This window comes from Ahaetulla prasina, chromosome 12, assembly GCF_028640845.1.
Source record: "Ahaetulla prasina isolate Xishuangbanna chromosome 12, ASM2864084v1, whole genome shotgun sequence".
In the NCBI taxonomy this organism is placed as follows: Eukaryota; Metazoa; Chordata; class Lepidosauria; order Squamata; family Colubridae; genus Ahaetulla; species Ahaetulla prasina.
In genome coordinates, this window is record NC_080550.1 from 2,406,119 (window position 1) to 2,427,697 (window position 21,579).

The following is a 21,579-nucleotide window of genomic DNA, read 5'->3' on the forward strand; positions in this document are numbered from 1 at the left end:
TTAGTCAGGCTTGGTTGGAGGCCAATGTAAGCTGCAGAAGCTGGCGAGCAAGGCGAGCAAACCACCGTTTCCCAAAAATAGGCCCGGTGATGTTTGAAGTACTTTCCCACTCATGATGCAAAACAGACAAAGACAGAGATTAAAAAGGTGCTAATGTGAAACAAACAATAGCCCATTTTGGACCAATCCATCTTTGCAAATGCTTTTCCTTTCCTTCTCCCCGTCATTGTGATAGTTACTCTTGTTCCCCCCCCCCACATGCCCTCCATAAGCATCCTGGCCCAATGCTTACTATTTTTTTTAAAAAAAACCTCATTTGCTCTCCCTTGGACGTCATTTGGTGTCATGTATAGGATTTCTTCTGCAAAAAAAAAAAAAAAAAAAAGCACAGAGCTTGAGGGGAAATGAGGAGGAAGAGGAAGGCAAAGGCCCAGGCTGGGGCAGTAGATGCTGTGAAACAAATTCAACTTGTTTTAAGTGTACTTGTTTTGACTTAAATGTAATGTAATATATTTGTTGAATGTAGTTATTAGGTATTTATGAATATATGGCTGTAATTTCTGACAACATCCAAAAAAAAAAAAAGTAATAAAATGTTCCTAAATCATGACAAAGGATTATTTTCCCAGACTACCCACCCACCGTTAAATAGAAGCTCTATCAGCCCTTTGTATTAGAAATGGGGTCTTACACAAGACAGATCCAATCTTTTAGCAGTTTCACTTGGGATATCACTGTAGTAACAATTTACTCTGGGGTACCTCACAACCACATTAATACTGTACTCCTTTCTGAATGAATATTCACATAATCTGGGTTAAATTAGGATAGGAATCCCCCGCCAGCATCTAGTCAAGCTGGATTTCAAACAGGCCCCAAGATAAAATAATCTGTAGAAAAACATATAAGAGTGTATTGAAAAGAAAGGTATATCTGAAGAAGCATAACAATTGTTTTAATATTTGAAGCTTTGATTCTTCACCAAAAGTTAAAAGAGGCTCAGATTTAAGAGCACTTAGGTTAAAGGTATATGTTGTTATTTTAGTACGTATTAGATTCACCTGCAAAAAAGTCACAATCTAATGTAAAAGTACTAGTGTGCTAAATAAGATTCATTTACTGAAACAATACCAGTGCTGAAAACTGAAAGTAATTAAAGAAGAAAAAAAACTGCATGCAAAAGCAACAACTTACACTGATGTTCCACTTTACAAATATTTAACCCTCCAGTTTTTGATAAGTTTTTTTCATAAACAGGGACAAGTCACAGTGTGTTACACAACACTCATTTTCTTGTGCGCTCTCTTCTGAATCCAAAATGTTCTGCGGCGTAACCCGCAGTAGAGGTCAGAGAGTTACAACTGCAGCAATGTACTGCTTTTTAAAATATTTATTTAATCATTACCTAATAAAACACTACAGCAAATCCCTGTAGTGCCCCCGCATTGTTAAGCGCTGTCTACAAATATTTAAAAATTGATGGCTAACAACATGTGTTATTATGACTAACAGTAAAAATGCTTATATGATTAATATAGCTAGAATCTGGCTACTTGCAAACAGCTGGTTTAGTCAGTCTCCACAGCAAGCATTTAAAAGAAAAACGGGACTGAAGCCAAACTCTGGGTTTTGTGGCTTCGTTTCTTTATAAAGCTGTTCTTTCTTTTTTGGCAGACACGCACAAAAAGGCACCATACCTCAGTGATCACATTCATAGCCTCTGGGGGGGAAAAATTCCTTTATATCCAAAGGTAACCGACAGGTAGATTTCCATGAGTAACACAGCGGCGAATCCAGTGTTGCATGTAAAGTTGAGTTGCCAGGCTTACAAGTCACTTCCCAGGCAGCTGCCAAGAACTGTGCAGTCAGAAGACTAAAATAATTTCCTTTTCCATAAAGATCAGAAGGCCATGGCCTTGAAGGAACAGAATCCATCAGAGGTGCAACTAACTTGTTTCCTCCTTCCAACTTACCAACACTAGGAAAACAAGCTAGCACAAAAGCCAGGCAACCGTGAATAGTTACACTGATGCATCTTGAAAGGGCAATCCTGCAGCACTTGGGAGCGTGTTGGGCAACAGCTTGCTTGCCAAGGAGAGTCAAGGGTCCTCCTCACCCACCAAAGACAATGCCAACACTGCGGTATCACTTGCAGAGGTACCAGGCTGATGATAGTTTAACAGCCCGTTTTTTTCCCCACAAGCGAATGCTATGAAGACCGTTACATCACAGTTTGCCACAGCACAGTTCAGCTCTGAAGCCTGTGAACGCCTGAGAGGTAAAGGCTGAAAAGAATCGTTCTGTTCACGAAAAACCCCTGCTTTCAAAATTCCTGGGATTCAACATTCGCTCCTGGCTGGAGGTTTGATCGCAACTTGTACATGTGATCCAGAGCTTGGGTGAGGAAAGCACCGGTGGTGTTGATCTCCATCAGAGTCAGGTTGTCCAGCTTATTAAAAAGAAAGAAAACAACACAACTTGAATAAGTATAAGTACCAGAGGTTAACCTTCAGAATTGCACCATTCACTTTTTAAAAGTAAGCTGGTCTTTAATTCCTGTGACTGATAAGTTAGCATCTGACAATAACTGGAAGATAATTTAGATTGCATTTCATTAAAACCCTCTTCTGTAATCACTTTTTTTGCATTTCTTCTTTAATTAGTTTTGAACTGTCTCTATATATTTATTTTCCTCTTAGCTTAAACTGATCCCAAAATGCACCAAAGCAAGGCTTCTGTAAGCATAGTTTATTGCACTCCAATTTATACTCCATGTCGGCTAAAAGAATTTGGAAGGTGGGTCAAAACTTGTGATCTGCACCCATAATGAAATGTTATAGTCCATTCAGTTTTAGACTGGCAGGGAATGATGTAAACTGCAGTCCAATATACTCGGCGCATAAATGAAGAATAAAATGCATACCCGTCATTCGGATAAATGATAACTTACAAATCTTAAGTTTGTTAGACTAAAGAGTACATAGTCACAAATGTGTACTTTTATTACAAAACACACTCTTTTGTTATGGGCATAAGTAATAGAAATATGCATTTGGATACACAGCCACATACACAAGTCATCATTTCAGTAGACTGCAGTCAAGCCATAAATATAACAATTGTATGTTTGCAGGCATTTGTGTACAAAACTTCTCTATGCCTGCAAGACTGTATCACTGCTACCAAGTAATAAAAATATATATTCTAATATACTAGAGTTGACATACAGTAGTAGTATCACTTTCATAAATATTCTTCCAAGGACTAGAATCCTTTCAGCAGACTGCTCTTTTCTTACCCTGGCGTGAACTTCTTGCTGCCTGACAAAACTATCTGCAGATACACGAAGTTTCGCTATTCGCGTGTCCCAGATATCCTTAACCAAAGTTCTTATCTCATCAGCCTTTGGAATATTATCTGCAGCACTAATGCAGAAAAGAAATAGATTTGTGAGATTACAAAAAGGTAGCGGTCGCACATGTTGTTGAAAGAAATCCTTCATATAAACAATATTAATTAGCTTCAAAATACAACCCAAAAATGTCAAGCAATATATATGCATTATTAACATTAAATAACTCAATATTATATAAAATAATAGATGTAAACAGATTAGAAAAGTGCTCTGGAGCATTTGCAGTTTGTAGAGTTCTTGCCAATTTCCAATCCAGTGCAATCCTAGGTTTTTTGTGCTCTGGCAGAATTAGAATTTGCTGTATTTCCAAACATTATTACAAATAAGAAAGCTACTCACTAGTTCAGCAACAACTTAGTTAATTCCATGTAAAAAGGGTTAGGCATTGGGGTGAAAGTATCCTCTTTGCGTTCTTGATCTCGCATTAGCTCCAACTTTTCTATAAAACAATTAAAAAAAATGAATTGTAAGAGAATTTCTCCAGAAGTATTTATTTTAAAATCCAGGTTAGAAACCAGGAGACGGCAAGTTCTAGTCCTGCCTTAGGCAATTGGGTGATTTCATGCCAATCGCTAGGAGACAGCGAATTCTAGTTCCACCTTAAGCAAGAAAACCAGCTGGGTGACTTTGGGCCAGTTTCCCTCTCTCAGCCGAACCCACCTCACAGGATTATTTGTTTTGGGGGAAAATAGGAGGAGGAAGAAGTATTGGGCAAGTTCACCACCTTGAGTTATTTATAAACTAATAACAGCTGGGTATAAATAATACAGGTAGTCCTCAACTTACAACTGTTCATTCAGTCACCGTTATAATGGCACTGGAAATAGTGAGTTATGACCATTTTTCACATTTGTGACTGTTGCAGCATCCCAGCGTTCATGGGATTTACATGCTTGACAACTGACTCATATTTATGACGGTTGCAGTGTTTCAGGAGTCACTTTGCAACCTTCTGACCAGGCAACGTCAACGGGGAAGCCAGATTCACTCAACATTGCTAATTTAACAACTGCAGTGATTCACTTAACAAAGGTGGCAAGGAAAGTCGTAAAACGGGGCAAATAAACCATTTCGCTGAACAGCATAAAATGTAGGCTCAATTGTGGTTGTAAGTTGAGGACGGCCTGCAATACAACGAGAAGGACATCTAGCTTGCTGGCTTCCTGTGCAACAAGCTGGAAGGCCCAAAGGGAACTTGGGCAGGGGAACATGGTGTTGAGGGTGCAAAGTGGGTGAAGCGCATCACTCCTTACCCACATCCATCCAGTCGGGGGGCACCAGCCGGCACTTCTGCCTCTGTTTCAGGTTGAGGGCCAGCCAGAGGGGCACCTCCACAGGCAGCCCCGGGTTAAAGGGGCCCAGCTCGCCCTGCAAGAAGGAGAAAGTCAGCAAGAGACCCCCACTCCCCAAATGGCCCACCTGCCCCGCACCTTACCTGCCACACTCCCCCCACCCCACCCCGAAAAAGATGGGACCCTCCAAATCTCTTGTTTGTGTCAAAGGATTTGCCCAAGGAAGCTGCTCAGGCTGGCTGGGGATGATGGGGATGGGAATCCCCCTCCCCACAGGCCTCGCTGGAAAGAATCTTGGAAAGTCACAAATCCCATAATCCCTTGTCGAAACATTGGGGGATGATGGGACTCTTTATAATCACAAATCCCGTAACCTCCCACTCCCAGCCAGGAAGGTTGGGGCTGATTGGCTTGGAAATCTCCCCCTCCCCGCCCCCACAGCAAAAGGGATCCTTTGGAATAAACGTCGGGGACTACAAATCCCACAATCTCTTGCCAACACATAATCTGGCCGGGGCTGATGGGAGCAGTTGAGGACCTCCTGAAAGCTTTAACCGTAAACCCCATAATCCCCTACCGGTGTCTATCCCAGTCGGGGCTGAGGGGCAGTTTCAACGCAGGCGACTACAACCCCCATAATCCTCAACCGCCAGCCGCACTTTGGGCCGATGGAAGATGGAAGTGTAAGCACCCCTCCCCCGAACTACAACGGACATCTCGTTTCGGGACGTCAGTCCCATAACCCCCCGCCGGCAAAGAAGCATGGGAGTTGTAGTCCCGGAGGCCTCACCCCGATGAGGTAAATCCTGTCCAGGCTGAAGTTGGGGATGATGGTGACCATCTCTCGCTCCGCTAGGAATTCGACCTCGGCGGCATCCATCACGAAGGAGAGAAGGAAAAACCGGCCACAAAACGAAGCCTCCAAATCCTTCCCGCCGTCGCCTGAGGAGAAACCCAGATAGCCGCCCCGGCACCGCCCACCCTGGAGGTTGCGCCTGCTATTGGTTGGAAAGAAGAAGCCCCGCCTTTAATCCTTGTTTCGTCCAATGACCGCCTCGGCTTTCCCCGCGCGCGCGCGTCTCCTCCTTCTGCCATTGGTTGGAAAGGAAACCAGTGCACCGCCCACTGTTTATTTCTCGCCCTATGAAAACCTCTGCTTTTTCCGCGCGTGGCCACTTGCCCTCCGGAGGAAAGCTAAGGGAAGCCCTGCCCTTTTCCCCCCCTAGGAGCCAATCACAAGCCTCTTAGCCACGTTTGTTTCTAGTTCCTCGGGTCAACACGACCTGCCATTGGAGGATAGAAAAAAAATCGCGGTCCTCCCATTTATTAGCCATTCATAAACCACTTTGTTCCCGCCTTTTCCCGCTAACTGACGGCGGTCGCACTGTTTCCTCATTGGCTCAGGGCTTTGTTTTTTTTCTCTCTGATTGGCTCTAGTCTCAGTATTAGAATTTCATTAAGAAGCCAAAGTGGGCGTGGTCATAGATGTGGGCGGGGCCTGAAAGCCACGTTGTTTAACAGCTGCTGCCTGGAGCAACGATCTTGCAAGGGTGGTAAAAATGAGATTTGTGCAATAAAAAAGGAGGCCAGCAATTTTTTAAATTATTTTTTATTTTTATTTTTTGCATTTATATCCCGCCCTTCTCCGAAGACTCAGGGCGGCTTACACTATGTTAGCAATAGTCTTCATCCATTTGTATATTATATACAAAGTCAACTTATTGCCCCCAACAATCTGGGTCCTCATTTTACCTACCTTATAAAGGATGGGAGGCTGAGTCAACCTTGGGCCTGGTGGGACTTGAACCTGCAGTAATTGCAAGCAGCCGCTGTTAATAACAGACTGTCTTAGCAGTCTGAGCCACCAGAGGCAATGCAAATAAAGCAACAATAATTAGTCCCTGAGGAACTCAGATGAATGGTCCAGAAGAAACCCAGGTCCACCTGCAGACATATTATTATTTTTTGGGGGGGGCTGGGGCAATTAAAAAGGGGTTAGATATAAATCCCTGTTTTTCAAACTAGACAAAACGGTTGCTAAATGAACCACTGCAAATCAAGGACTACCAGTATTAAACTTTAATCTCCCAGCTCCCATCATCCTGAACATCCTCCCACCTCTTTGGAAATCCTTCCCACGTTCCTGTCTGCTGCTCCATCGTTGTTGTTGTTTTTTTATTATTATTTCCGGTATTGCAGCAGGGGGAAAAATAATAAAACATAATAAACCACCCCTCGAAAACCCATCACCTGCCTTCCTCAAGGGAGCCATTGTCCGGTCTTGGAGGAAGGCGTGAAAGCTCGCAATTCACTTTGGCATAGTGTGGATGCGCTTCCCTGCCTTTTACCATCTGCCAGTCCTGCTTTTAAAAAAATTGCATTTCCATCTGTTTTAAAAACACCGCCTCTCCCCCTCCCCCTCTTTCCCCAGGGCTCTTGATGTGATCTGGGCTTCAGAAACTCATGGTGCAGGACCAACCAACTTGGCTGAAATTGCAAGGGAAAAATTCCAGATTTTGCAACTCACTATTGATTTACAATTTACAATTCTTTTGTAGGAGGGCTGTGTCATTATTATTATCCTTCTCATCTTTCTCATCTTCCTTATCATCTTTTCTACTACCTCCGCTTGTTGGTATCTATGATTTATCACTTGTTGCATCTCATGATTAATGATCGATCATAGATGACTTATCACTTTGTTGTTGAGAACTTATGCACCAGAGATAAATTCCTTGTGTGTCCAATTGCACTTGGCCAATAAAGAATTCCAATCTATTTTGGTGTCGCTTCAGCCTCCACGTTGAAGAACCCCAAAACAGACCATCTGGTGGCTACAGATTAAATCCCCAAATGGCCTCAATGACCCTCAAAGTGCTAAGGACCAGATGATTGCAAAGAATAGAAATCCTTCCATCCCCCATTATTCAGTCAGAACTGAAGAAGCTTTTTGGTTGGGAAGCAAAACATTTTCAAGGGAAAATACCCCCAAGAAAGTCCAGTTGCCTTTTGGAAAAAGCACTTTTAGGACAACCAAGACCTGAATGATTGAGAAGCTCGGTAGATATTTGAGGATGACACCTGTGAAGGACACTCCATTGTTATATGGATCACTGTTTCTTAACCTTGAGAACGTGTGGACTTCAACTCCCAGAATTCCCCTTCTGGCACACACACAGATCAAACACACAGCTTTGGACGTATAAGGAATTGGAGATGACACTTGAGTTGGAGAGAGAAAAGAGCTCGTTCTGAACAGAATAAACAACTCGACATAAACATCAGGTGGAAAAATTTTTAATGTGGTGTAATAAAACTGTGATGCTTTATAAATATTCCACCCACTCCAAAGACTTGGAAAACATGACTTTTCAAGGGGGAAAAAAAAACAGAACATGCCAATTCATGCTAAATTGGAAACAAAACACTCAGTCGGATCTTGCATTCAATTAAAACGTTTGCATCTCATTCTAATGAACCTGGAGGCATGAAACAAGGATTGAAAACTGAATGTCTGTTTTACAACCATTATAAAATAGGATGTGGGGTGGAACTGCACCCCATCTTCTTATATAGCCGAGCTTGGGAGGCTCGGGGGAACAATCCTTGGGGATTTATTCCAACAATTCATTCCATCTGGAATAAGTCCATTGTCTTTCATCCTGAGTGTAGAACGCAGGTTGAATCGGTTTTAATTCCTTCATGGCACAAAGTTGGCGGAGAGAGTTTTGATGCCTTTGACCAAGAGTAAAAATCTGGCTATGGAAAAGAACGGGTAAATCAGCTGGACAGCTGATTGTCCGGAATGGTATAAGGTCTCCTGCTCAAGCAGGGAATGGACTAGAAGACCTGCCAAGTCCCCTCCAACTCTTTTATTCCATTTTCCAAAGCACCAGAAGGCAAGGCAAGAAGCAACGGATGGAAACCAATCGAAGAGAGAAGCAACCTGGAACTAAGGAGAACAGAACAATCAACCCAGGGAACGGAAGTTGCCTCCAGAAGTTGTGGGAGCTCCATCGCTGAAGGTTTTTAAGAAGAGACTGCACCGCCACTTGTCTGAAATGTTATGGGGCCTCCTGCTCGACACGGGTTGGACTAGAAGACCTCCAAGGTCCCTTCCAGCTCTATTCTAGTCTGATTCTGACTCAACCAAGGATTTGATGAAGTCGGTCTTGATGGAAACCAATGGTGATCTCTTACGCCATTCTATCCACAGCAAACCCACTATTTCTCTCTCTCATCGGCTGTGAATGAAATCCATCTGACTTCTTTCCATTCCGGCATTAGGTGGCAAGGAAGACAACGTTCCCTCCAAAAAAAGAATCTTTCTGGCTGGATGGAAATCACCTTCCTTCTCAATCTTTAAGGAAACTTTGTTTTGATGGTGGAAAGGAGACAGCCTACGCCACTAAAGTCACGGGTGCAGCACCGCAGATAGCACAACTGATGCAAACTGGTGCAAATCAAACTTGTGTACAATGAAGTCAACCCCACCGATCCTTGTGGAATTCCACTCGTGGCATGTGTCAAATTCTTGGAAATTAAGGTTTCATGGCATTCCTTACACCGTGAGTTGAGCCTGTCTTCTCCAACCTAGTACCCATCCCAAAGCCTTGTTCCACATCAACCATTGTTTCCAATCAGAATGGCTCCTGAGGGCACCAGCCTAGAATGCTTTCTTCGTCTTGGCACCTTCTAGAGGCACAGGGAGAAGAGCAGCACCCAGAACAAATGGGGAGGACAGATGCTAGGTTGGAGACAGTCAGATTTGGCCCCTATCCTGCCCCACACCACGTCGCTTGCAAGTACAGAATCCTGTTCTTGGAGAAGCTCAGATGAAACAGAATCTCCATAACCCTCCTTCCCAATTCCATCCAAATTAGCTCAATTCCTAACCGGGTTAGCAAAATTATGACAAGTCTGTTAATTCTCTATCAGGTCTATGGCTTCTTTACTCTTGGAGAAAGTTCTCCGCTTAGGGTCAAGTCTTACTTAAACATTGTAAACATTCCCAGGTTCTTCATTAGTTGCTTTTAAGACCTAGAGACCACCCTTACCCGAAAAGAAGGACCAGGGGAGAAAAACCAAGGCCACTTTTCCTCCATCCACCCAGGATCTTGGAGAAAAGCAGAGCTTAGATCGTTTTGTTAAAGTAGCCTTCCATCCCATTTTGCAGAGGGAGATCTGCCGGAAGGGTTGCCCCATCTACTTTGAACACAACCGAAGAAACTCACGAGAATTTAGTGTTTCTCAGAAGGAGGGACTATCCAAACAGGAGATTGAGCAGCAGCAGCAAAGCAGAAAACCATACGACCTCAGTCTTTGCTCTTGAAATCATCCCATTTCTCCTTAAATCTGCTCTTAGATACCAACAGAGGACCTGGATCTCCCATGCAGGTCAGTGTTCTTTCCCTTCTGACAATGACCTTGGCTGGACCCAAGTTGAGCAACATCGCTAACAAGAACCTGGAAGCCACCAGCAGGTCTTGTTGCCAAGTATCTTCCCACCCATCCATTGCTCCACAATCCTTACGATCACCATGGATCTTCTTTCTTCCAAGTAGACACCAGTTTGGCAGATTCCTTGAATGACCCTTGGCCTGTCCCAGGTCTGCAACAGGTTCCAGGGTTTCAAGGGTGAGTGAGGTATATCTGGAGATGTTGGCCCATTTTTAAACAGCCCGGCAAGGGGAGAAGAAATGGGAGTTTGCAAAACTCAGGAGGCTGTAGACCTTCTTCAGCAAGATGTTGGAGAACCCCATTTTCTAGCGATTCCATGGACTGCCTCTTCTGTTTGGCCGGGAGGCTGCCTCTCTGCCTTCTGGTTCAGCAGCTGTCTTGGGGTTCATCGCCATCCAGGCTGGGCTCTCTCAAGAGCGCCTTTCCCGTGGGAGTCGGAGGAGTGATAATAATATCTGGGACTCTTAGCCTTTTCTCAGCCATGACTGCCACATCGCTGCTGCCGACACCAGCACCGCTTACACACATTTTGAAGCCTGAAAGAGAGAGAGAAAGTGAGGAAGATCCAGATGTTTCTTGTGGCACCTGGTGGCAATTGAGAGAGAAAATACGTTCCCAAATGAACCAGAAAGCTATCCCAGGACCTATATTTGACAGCCCATCTCCTAATCTCTCTGCAACTAGATAAGCGTCCCCAACTCTTCCTGACTCCCTGCCCACGCGGTCAAGGTGAGCTTGGAGACCTAAGATCTACCACCTCCTCTTTGGCAGTCTTCTTACATGGTGTGGCTTCATCATGATCTAAAGCAGGGGTCTCCAACCTTGGTCCCTTTAAGACTTGTGGACTTCAACTCCCAGAGTCCAGCAAAGCTGTCTGAGGAACTCTGGAAGTTGAAGTCCACAAGTCTTAAAGGGACCAAGGTTGGAGACCCCTGATCTAAAGGACAATTCCAGAAGATCTTTAATGAGGTGGGGGTACGTTTCCCTGAATATAAATCATGCTTTTGCAATGATAATCCAGCCGCTTCCAACCAGAAATGATGGACATAGAATAGAATAGAATAGAATAGAATAGAATAGAATAGAATAGAATAGAATAGAATAGAATAGAATAGAATAGAATTTTTTATTGGCCAAGTGTGATTGGACACACAAGGAATTTGTCTTGGTGCATATGTTCTCAGTGTACATAAAAGAAAAGATACCTTCATCAAGGTACAACATTTACAACACAAATGATGGTCAATATATCAATATAAATCATAAGGATTGCCAGCAACAAAGTTACAGTCATACAGTCCTAAGTGGAAAGAGATTGGTGATGGGAATGATGAGAAGATTAATAGTAGTGCAGATTTAGTAAATAGTTTGACAGTGTTGAGGGAATTATTTGTTTAGCAGAGTGATGGCCTTCGGGGAAAAACTGTTCTTGTGCCTAGTTGTTCTGGTGTGCAGTGCTCTATAGAGTCATTTTGAGGGTAGGAGTTGAAACAGTTTATGTCCTGGATGTGAGGGATCTGTAAATATTTTATATATATAATATATAATATATAACATATATAATATATAACAACAGAGTTGGAAGGGACCTTGGAGGCCTTCTAGTCCAACCCCCTGCCCAGGCAGGAAACCCTACACCATCTCAGTCAGATGGTTATCCAACATTTTCTTTAAAATTTCCAGTGTCTATTTCCATTTTCATGGCCCTCTTCTTGATTCGTGCAGTATACAGATCCTCAATGGAAGGCAGGTTGGTAGCAATTATTTTTTCTGCAGTTCTAATTATCCTAAGACATCCCACCTTCTTTGCTAGCCACAAAGTCAAACATGTTGTACGGGTGTCCTCTAGTGGGCATGCGAGGGATGACCGCCTCTGGATTGACCTCGCCTACATAGGATTAATTCGGGAGACATCACCCTTTCCTGACCCAGAGGAAATATTCTATGGGAAATCAAGGCGATGGAGAGTCCGGAATCAATCCCTAGGATCATTTGGGATGTGGAGAAGGGAAGACAAAGGCGACGAGTTCTAGCAGGTTCCATCAGTAGTACAAATGGAGGGACAGGACCGTTTGGGTACATCAACCCTCTAAGAAGAATGGCTGTGGTTGGGATCCTACCCAGCAGTGGGTTCCACTTATCTTTTCTACCAGTTTGCAATGGGAGAGCGCGCACGCAGCGCTTCTGCGCATAACTTTCTGCGCATGCGCAGAGCATCCGTGATGATGTCCAGGCGGGTGCTACCGGTTCGCAAGATCCAGACCGAGCCAATAGCAACCCACCACTGATCCTACCCAATGAGGACCGTGTGCATCTCTTGCAGCAGCTAATCTCTTAGAAGGGATCTATTTATTTATTTATTTATTTTGTCACAACAATATATGTAGGTATCATACAAAAATGCAAGGGTCCTTTTTGTAGACTTTAGTTCAGCATTCAATACCATCATTCCAGACATTCTTCTAACTAAGCTAAACCAGCTACAGGTACCGGAACAGGCTTGTAAGTGGATCACAAGCTTCCTAACAAACAGGAAGCAGCAGGTGAAGCTAAGCAAGATCACATCAAATACCTGTACAATTAGCACAGGGGCCCCCCAAGGCTGAGTGCTCTCCCCACTTCTCTTCTCTCTGTATACCAATGACTGCATCTCCAATGATCCATCTGTTAAGCTACTGAAGTTCGCAGATGACACAACAGTGATTGGTCTCATTCGAGACAATGACGAATCCGCATATAGACGAGAGGTCGAACGACTAGCCTTGTGGTGCAACCAAAACAATCTGGAACTGAACACACTCAAAACCGTAGAAATGGTGGTAGACTTTAGGAAAAACCCTTCCATACTTCCACCTCTCACAATACTTGACAACACAGTATCAACAGTAGAAACCTTCAAATTTCTGGGTTCTATCATATCGCAAGATCTCAAATGGACAGCTAACATCAAAACATCATTAAAAAGGACAACAAAGAATGTTCTTTCTGCGCCAACTCAGTAAGCTCAAACTGCCCAAGGAGCTGCTGATCCAATTCTACAGAGGAATTATTGAGTCTGTCATTTGCACCTCTATAACTGTCTGGTTCGGTTCTGCAACCCAACAAGAAAAACACAGACTTCAGAGGATAATTAGAACTGCAGAAAAAATAATTGCTACCAACCTCCCTTCCATTGAGGACCTGTATACTGCACGAATCAAGAAGAGGGCCGTGAAAATATTTGCAGATCCCTCGCATCCTGGACATAAACTGTTTCAACTCCTACCCTCAAAACGACGCTATAGAGCACTGCACACCAGAACAACTAGACACAAGAACAGTTTTTCCCAAGGCCATCACTCTGCTAAACAAATAATCCCCTCAACACTGTCAGACTATTTACTGAATCTGCACTACTATTAATCGTTTCATAGTTCCCATCACCAATCTCTTTCCACTTATGACTGTATGACTATAACTTGTTGCTGGCAATCCTTATGATTTATATTGATATATTGATCATCAATTGTGTTGTAAATGTTGTACCTTGATGAACGTATCTTTTCTTTTATGTACACTGAGAGCATATGCACCAAGACAAATTCCTTGTGTGTCCAATCACACTTGGCCAATAAAATTCTATTCTAAAAAAAAAAAAAAGATTATATAGTATATAAACACATATATGAGTAAATATAAGGAGGTATAAGCATATATATATATATAGGAAGAAGAAAAGAAAAACAATAGGAGAGGAACGGTAGGCACGTTTGTGCGCTTATGCACGCCCCTTATGGTCCTCTTAGGAATGGGGTGAGATCAATAGTAGAAAGTTTTTGGTTAAAGCTTTTAGGATTCTGAGAAGAGACCACAGAGTCAGGTAAAGTATTCCAAGCACTGATGATTCTGATCTTTCCACAGGCTGAAGGGGTTCAACTAATAATTGAATGTTCCTCCTTGAATTTCTCAAAAATGGCGAGGGGTGCAACTTGGTTGCAAATTTCACAATTTATCTGAGCACGATCTGAAAAAGATTCTCGTGTATTTGTGGAGATTCCACCTACTAGGCGGCTTCACCAGGAATGTAGGAGAAGAAGAAAAAGATGCCCGTCTTTCATCTGTTGCTCCTGTACCATGCCTCGTTTTCTTTACCTATCCCCCTTAATTGACTTTTTTTTTAAAAGCAAAGCAATTTCGCTTAATAACTGTAACAGCTGCTGCAGTGATTCACTTAACAACCTTGTTGTAAAACTGGGTGCGACTCACTCATTCACCGCCTTGCTTAGCAGTGGATATTCTGGGTCTAATTGTGGTCGTAAGCCAGGGGTGTCCAAACTTGGCAACTTTAAGACATGTGGACTTCAACCCCCAGAATTCCTCTGCCAGCTTTGCTTTTCTGGCTGAGGAATTCTGAGAGTTGAAGTACACAAGTCCCCTGTTGTAAGCCAAGGACTAATTGTAGTTCCTTGATTGTTTTGCCTGCTGTTTCTCGCATCTTCTTTGGCTCAACAATATCCCGAAAACGGACCTAAAACTGAACCTCATGAACTGTGTCACGATCAAAACAGAACTGAACCCAGCAGGGTGTCCCAAAACAACGGATGGAAACTGATCCAGGAGAGAAGCAACCTGGGATTAAGGAGAAACTTCCTAACAGTGAGGTCAACTAACCAGTGGAACAGCTTGTCACAAGAAGTGGGCGGTGCTCCATCACTGGAGTTTTTTAAAGAAGAGATTGGACAGCTATTTGTCTGAAATAGTATAGGGTCTCCTGCCTGAGCAGGGGGTTGGACTAGAAGACCTCCAAGGTCCCTTCCAGCTCTATTCTCACTGATTGATTGCCATTTTAAGGCTTTTGTGTTCAGGTTGGAAAGTTCGATTTCTAAGAAAAACCAAGTGTTCGGTTTGCAAAGTGGGCAGGGCAGGAATGAAGCAGGCAGAAAAAACAAAGAGATGAATAAGAAACTAATAATAAATTCACCTGCTTTTCCTCGGAGGACTTTTGAACCCCTGTGCTTAGACTTGGCCACTGGCTGCCTGGGTTGTGGTGTCCCGGAGGGATTGGCGCAAAAGGACAGATTCTGCGTTGCAAAAGTCCCCACTTCAGCGGCGCTTAGAGAGGAGAACCTGCGTCACTTAAGACGTAGTTCGCAACCTCTCTGCCTTCCTGGCTTGCCATGCGATGATATTTAAGCAGAACAGGATCAACAGGCTATTAACAAGAGGACTGTTTGTTTGGAGATCAATACGAGGTCTTTCTCTCCAGCTGGTGGATAAACCTGCATTAAGGGGCCCGAAGCCAAAATCTTTAGTGTGCCCCCGACGGATGTAATTTACAAATGCATTTGCAGGCTGCACGGAGCAAGCCGCTGGGTGCCTTTTACGCATAAAGGGCTAGGCTTGGTCCCTGCTATGTTCACGAGGCAGGGCGACTGCTGGAGACACGTCAGCGAACCTCGTGGTGAGCACTTAATGGCTTTAGGACTTGGGTTGATGATGCAAAGAGCGGGAGGGGGGCTCAAGCTATTCTCCAAAGCCCCTGAGGGCAGGACAAGAAGCAAGGGGTGGAAACTCATCAAGGAGAGAAGCAACCTAGAACTGAGGAGAAATTTCCTGACAGTTAGAACATTAACCAGTGGAACGACTTGCCTCCAGAAGTTGTAAATGCTCCAAACACTGGAAGTTTTTAAGAAGAGATTGGACAACCATTTGTCTGAAATGGTAGAGGGCTTCCTGCCTGGGTAGGGGGTTGGACTAGAAGGCCTCCAGGGTCCCTTCCAACTCTGTCATTCTCTTCTAAACCCCCACTTCCCTTGTGTTGAAGAGGTTTTAGCTTTGAAGCGGAGCCTCGGAGAATGCCTTTTGGTGTTTGTGTGTATGTGTGTGTAGGTCTTTCTTTCCTCAAAATGAAAAATGAAATTGCACCACTGATTTTTTCAGGGGTTTGGGGCAAAGGGTGGTAAGGGTTAAAAAATTCAAATGATTGTGCTGTTAAGAAATAGGCTGCAGACTAGCACTTGGTAGGGCATCTGAGCAGATATTCCGATGCTATGATGTACAAAGATTAGAACTCTTCAAGGAAAGTTGGGCTTTGAAGAAGCCAGGTTAGGAAGAATGTTGACTCTTTTGAATGTTGGTTTTGGAGAAGACGCCTGAGAAGACCATGGGCAGTCAAGAAAACAAAGCAATGGACCATCAAAGAAACGAACTTGACATTCTCATTCAAGGCTCAAAAGAAAGACCAGGCTCAAATTATTCGACTTCAGACATGTTACGGAAAGACCCATAAGAGCCTGATGCTGAGAAAGGTGGAAGGAAACAGGAGAAGAGGAGGACCAGAAGCCAGGTGGATGGACTCAGTTACATGGATAATGGTGGCAACCATTGGAAGATCTAAAGAACCAGATTGGGGACAGACCACGGCAGAGAAGATCTATCTATGTGGTTATTAAGTGTCAATAAAGTCCATGGATCCTGCATCGTTTCCAGCTCTGTACCTGCTTCTTGGTTTAATTTATGATTTCATTTCATGAAAGAACTTTTCTCCAAGCGTAGGGGACTGCTGCCATCGGAACTATAATAACAAGCACCATCAAATCACTAACCTCAAATCAACCGGCCGCACTGAAACAGAAGAAAATGAGCAAATGCAACCCTCCCATCCCCTAAGATATAATGACATCCAAAGGTTAAGACTGCGACGGGGAGATTAAAAGGTTTGCATTTTAAGTAGAAACATAATCTAATGGTCTGCAGGAATAACAAGAGGAGGGAGGGAGGGAGGGAGGAGAAATTTCATTTTATTAATAAAAATATTAATTTTTAGCCCTTAATATTAATTTAATTTAACCGTTCCAGACTTGGTTAATTAACTGGTTAAAGACTGGGAGAGGAGAGGGGAAAGAGAAGGAAGGAAGGAAGGAAGGAAGGAAGGAAGGAAGGAAGGAAGGAAAAAGAATGAAAGAAAGAGAGAGAAAGAAAAAAGAAAGAAAAGAGAAAGAAAGAAAGAGAAAGGAGAAAGACAGAAAGAAAGAAAATAGAGAAAGAAAGAAAGGAAAGAAAGAAAGAGAGAAAGGAGAAAGAAAAAAAGGAAGGAAGGAAGGAAGGAAGGAAGGAAGAAAGAAAGAAAGAAAGAAAGAAAGAAAGAAAGAAAGAAAGAAAGAAAGAAAGAAAGAAAGTAAGTTAGTTCAGCGTGGCTCTGAAAAAGCACCACATTGGTTAGATGAGTTTATTTTTCTTCCAACAGTGAAAAATTGTTTTGGGTGGTATCAACTTGCAGAAGAAATGAGTCAGCAGCATCTGCAGGATGTGGTCAGAAAGTCAAGCTGGCCACTGTGACGGAAACAACGGAAGCTTCACCTGTCGTGCAGGTGCACCAGGCAAGGTCAGCCAAGCTCGGCCATCTGCTGAGGCTAAAAGTCAAATCTATTTCCTGCAGGCTAAGCTTAATTCCTGGCCACTTCACCCGAGCTGCCGATGTGTTTTCTTTGCCCGTGGCTTTCCCACCCAGGGACAAGACCCATCTGAACCTGGTTAGTTTCTTTAACCAGAGCATCTCAGGCGGGGGGGCTTCTGCGGTTTCACTGGCTGGATGAGCAGAGGCATCCGCGCTGCCAGTACGGAGCCTTAAAAAGCAAAATTTGGGAAAAGCAAAGGGCTCAGGATGGAATTTCCTGGGGCAACGCGTGTAATATTTTATTTATTTTATTTAATTTATTTATTGGTCAATTATATATAAGATAACAGGTAAAAGTATAAACCTAATTTGGATACATGAAAAGAGTAAGTTAAGAAAAGGGGCCTCTGTGGCTCAGACTGCTAATGCAGTCTGTTATTAACAGTAGCTGCTTGCAATTACTGCAAGTTCTAGTCCCACCAGGCCCAAGGTTGACTCAGCCTTCCATCCTTTATAAGGTAGGTAAAATGAGGACCCAGATTGTTGGGGGGGCAATAAGTTGACTTTGTATATAAATATACAAATAGAATGAAGACTATTGCTAACACATTGTAAGCCGCCCTGAGTCTTCGGAGAAGGGCGGGATATAAATGCAAATAATTTTTTTTAAAAAAAGGAATATTAGGACAGGGACGGTAGGCACTTATGCACGCCCCTTGTATGCAGCGTAGGGAGCATTTGCAGAAGGAAGACATTCCCCAAGGGTGCATATCCTGATTGCTGCACCTGTTGGCTCTCTACCTGCCCCAGAGCACATCTTTCTGGAGAAGAGAAACTTTCCTCTGAAGGGTAGCTTTGAAACCTGACTGTCCTCCAAAAGGGGGCAGGAATTATCTATGGTACACGGACCAGTCCGTGGCTGCAGCATGGCTCTCCAGGGTAGGGGGGAGCCAGTCTGCCCCACTCCCGCAAGAAGACCTCCCTGGGAAGGGGAATCAGCAGGCACCGGGCCTTTAACTCTGCATTAAAGCTGACAGCACCTGCTGGCGCCGGAGCTACGCAGCAGTGAAAAGCTAATGGGAAATGCAATATTTAGCATTTGTCCCAATTACCCAGCGAGAGAGCGGAGCACAGTGAAAGGGGGTGGGGGCAGAAGGGTGGAGGAAGGGGAAGAAGAACCTTATGAATGGTGTTTCAAGAAGAAAAGAAGGAGGTGGCGGAGGAAGACCCGGAGGAGGAAAAGGAGAAGAAAAAAGAGGAGAAGAGGAGGAAGTAGGAAGAGAAGGAGTGGTAGATGAGAGAAGGGGAAGGGGAAGGAGCAAAAAGGGAAGGGAAAGAGAAGAGATGGAGGAGAAGAGATGAAGAGAAGAGGGAGGAGTGGTTAAAATGAGAAGGAGGACAAAGAGAAAGGAGGAAGAAGGGAGTGGAAAATAGATGGAGGAAGAGAAGGAGGAGGAAGAGAGGAAGGAGAGGAAGGGAAAGGAGTAGAAGGAGAAAGAGGGAAGGGGAAGTGAATAGATGGAGGAGAAGAAATGAGGAGAAGTGATTAAAGAAAAGGAGAAGGAGGAGAAAGAGAAAGGAGAAGGGGAGGAAAAGAGGTGGAGAAAGAGAATGAGAAGGAAGAGAGGAAGGAGAAGAAGGGAAAGGAGGAGAAATAAATGGCGCTTCAAAAAGAAGAACAGGAGGAAGAAGCAGCAGTAGCAATGGAAGAGGAGGAGAGAGAGAGAGAGAGAGAGCGTACTCTGTGAATTGGGGCTTCCATACCTCCTCTGCCTTTAACACACACACACACAAACACACACACACCCTGCTTGGGACAAGAGGAGGAAGCCCTCTCTCTTGGTGGACACTCTTGGCTCTCCCTCCATATCAGCTGCTGCTTCTGCAACTCACTCATCTTGCTGGCTCGGGACCCTCAGGCGGGTTGGAGAGGCTGCCCTTTCAGAGGCCTGATTGCTGGACAACCCCTGGGTGGGAGGCGAGGCAGGGGGGTGGGGAGGAGATGGCCCCATCACTCTGCTAAACAAATAATTCCCTCAACACTGTCAAACTATTTACTAAATCTGCACTACTATTAATCATCTCATCGTTCCCACCACCCATCTCCTTCCACTTATGACTGTAACCTTGTTGCTTGTATCCTTTCGATTTATACTGACATTGTTTCCTGATTGCTTATTTGTACCCTATGACTATCATTGAGTATTGTACCTTAGAATTCTTGATGAAGGTACATTTTCTTTTATGTACACTGAGAGCAAATGCACCAAGACAAATTCCTTGTGTGTTCAATCACCCTTGGCCAATAACAAATTCTATTCTCTTCTATTATAAAGTAAGTCCTGAGCACGGCTTGTGCTCTGTGTGTGTGTGTGTGTGTGTGTGTGTGTGTGTGTGTGTGTGTGAGAAAGAGAAAGAGAGAGAGAGAGAGAGAGAGAGAGAGAGAGAGAGAGATTGGCCTCTGCATCTGCATTTCCCATTTCCAGGCAAAGAGCCCTGCACCCTCCCTCGTCTCTAGGTTGGCTTTTAAAGTCACACCGATCGTTTTGATTGTTCTTAATAGGCTGGGTTTCAGTGCAGTTTGCAAACGGCTCTCAGCCTAGAGAGGAACGTCATCTCAAAACCGACCTGCCTACTCAGGCTGTCAAAGGAAGCAGCCCATTGGGCGCTGAGGCATCCCATAGATGATCCATCTGACCATTGGGGTGGATGAATGGTGAGCCCTTCCCTTCCCTTCCCTTCTCCATTCCTTCTTTTCTTCCCTCCCTCCCTCTTTTATTTCTTTCCTTTTCTTCTTTCCTAATTTCCTTTCCTTTCCTTTCCTTTCCTTTCCTTTCCTTTCCTTTCCTTTCCTTTCCTTTCCTTTCCTTCCCCTTCCCCTTCCCCTTCGGTTTTGCATCCACAGGTGCTGCAGGACACTTTGCTGACTCCCAAAATCCCAAAACCCCAAAATCTTCAACCAAAAACTGCCTGCTATTGACCTCACCCCATTCCTAAGAGGACTATAAGGGGCGTGCATAAGAGCACAAAAGTGCCCACCGTTCCTGTCCTATTGTTCTCTTCATTATAGTATTATATGCATACTTTTACTTATACTTTTACTTGTATATACTTTTCCTCTCATGATGAATTATTGTTTATGTTGATGATTGTATATACTGTTGTGACAAAATTAAAAAAAAAGTCTGATTTGAAGTAGGCAAGGGGGAGGGAGATAGCGAGGAGGGAGGGTTGCGGATGTCATAGGTGGCTTTTGGCTCAGTTTAAGGCCGCCATAAAACCTTCTTGCTTAGAAAGCCAAGCCGGAGTGAATGGTGCCGAAGGTCTTCGCCCAATTTTTCCGGAAGGAAAAAAAGTCTGCCAATCCAGCCGGCAGCGGCTTTTAGTCTTCCATTAGCCACGTGTTTCCCTTCACTGCTGAGAAGACACATTTTGGAAAGTGGCTTTGCCATTTCTACTTAACAAATTATCAGGGCGGGTATAACGCACAACCTTCCAAACTAGTTCGCAACATCCCAGAGGTTGTCACTCCTCTCCGGGAGAGAGCCATTAAAAACACACACACCATTTCCTCCAGACGGATTGAAGGCACATAAATGCAGACATAAATAAATCCATCCAAACTAAACAACTCTACAGCCAAAGGAAACAACTCGAAATAGAGGGGGAAAACAACTGAAAACAAAAAAAACAACAACAAAATAATGACTGCTTTGCAGAGCACAATTGCAACCCTCACCCTCTTGGCTGAAAATAATAAAGTTCAGGTCATGACTCAGCCTGGTCAAGGAAAAGCTTTGTACAGCCTAGCTAAAATAAAGGCACTCTGCATATGTTTAGAAGAGAGTCTGTAGGGTTTATATGAGGCGGTTTCAACTCCTGGCAACTTTAAAATGGGTGGACTTCAACTCCCCAAATTCTCCAGCCAACAAACCCTGCCTGAAACATTAGGAGGGTGGATCAATTTTTTGTTGAGAACTTTCTCTAATCTCTAACCAGTTAGTTAACAAGTCTGGAAATGTCTTCTTCCTTCCTTC

At 43.9% G+C, this 21,579-nt stretch overlaps 1 protein-coding gene across 1 annotated transcript; it reads right to left on the reverse strand.

Moving 5' to 3' along the window:
- Nucleotides 1-404: 404 nt before the first annotated feature.
- GINS2 (GINS complex subunit 2) lies at nt 405-5,675 on the reverse strand. Its single transcript, XM_058155629.1, has 5 exons — nt 5,498-5,675; nt 4,669-4,783; nt 3,755-3,854; nt 3,299-3,425; nt 405-2,449 (listed from the first exon to the last, which is right to left on the reverse strand). Exons 1-5 carry the CDS (start codon nt 5,585-5,587, stop codon nt 2,324-2,326), a joined length of 558 nt encoding a protein of 185 aa, XP_058011612.1. The 5' UTR covers nt 5,588-5,675; the 3' UTR covers nt 405-2,323.
- Nucleotides 5,676-21,579: the final 15,904 nt, after the last annotated feature.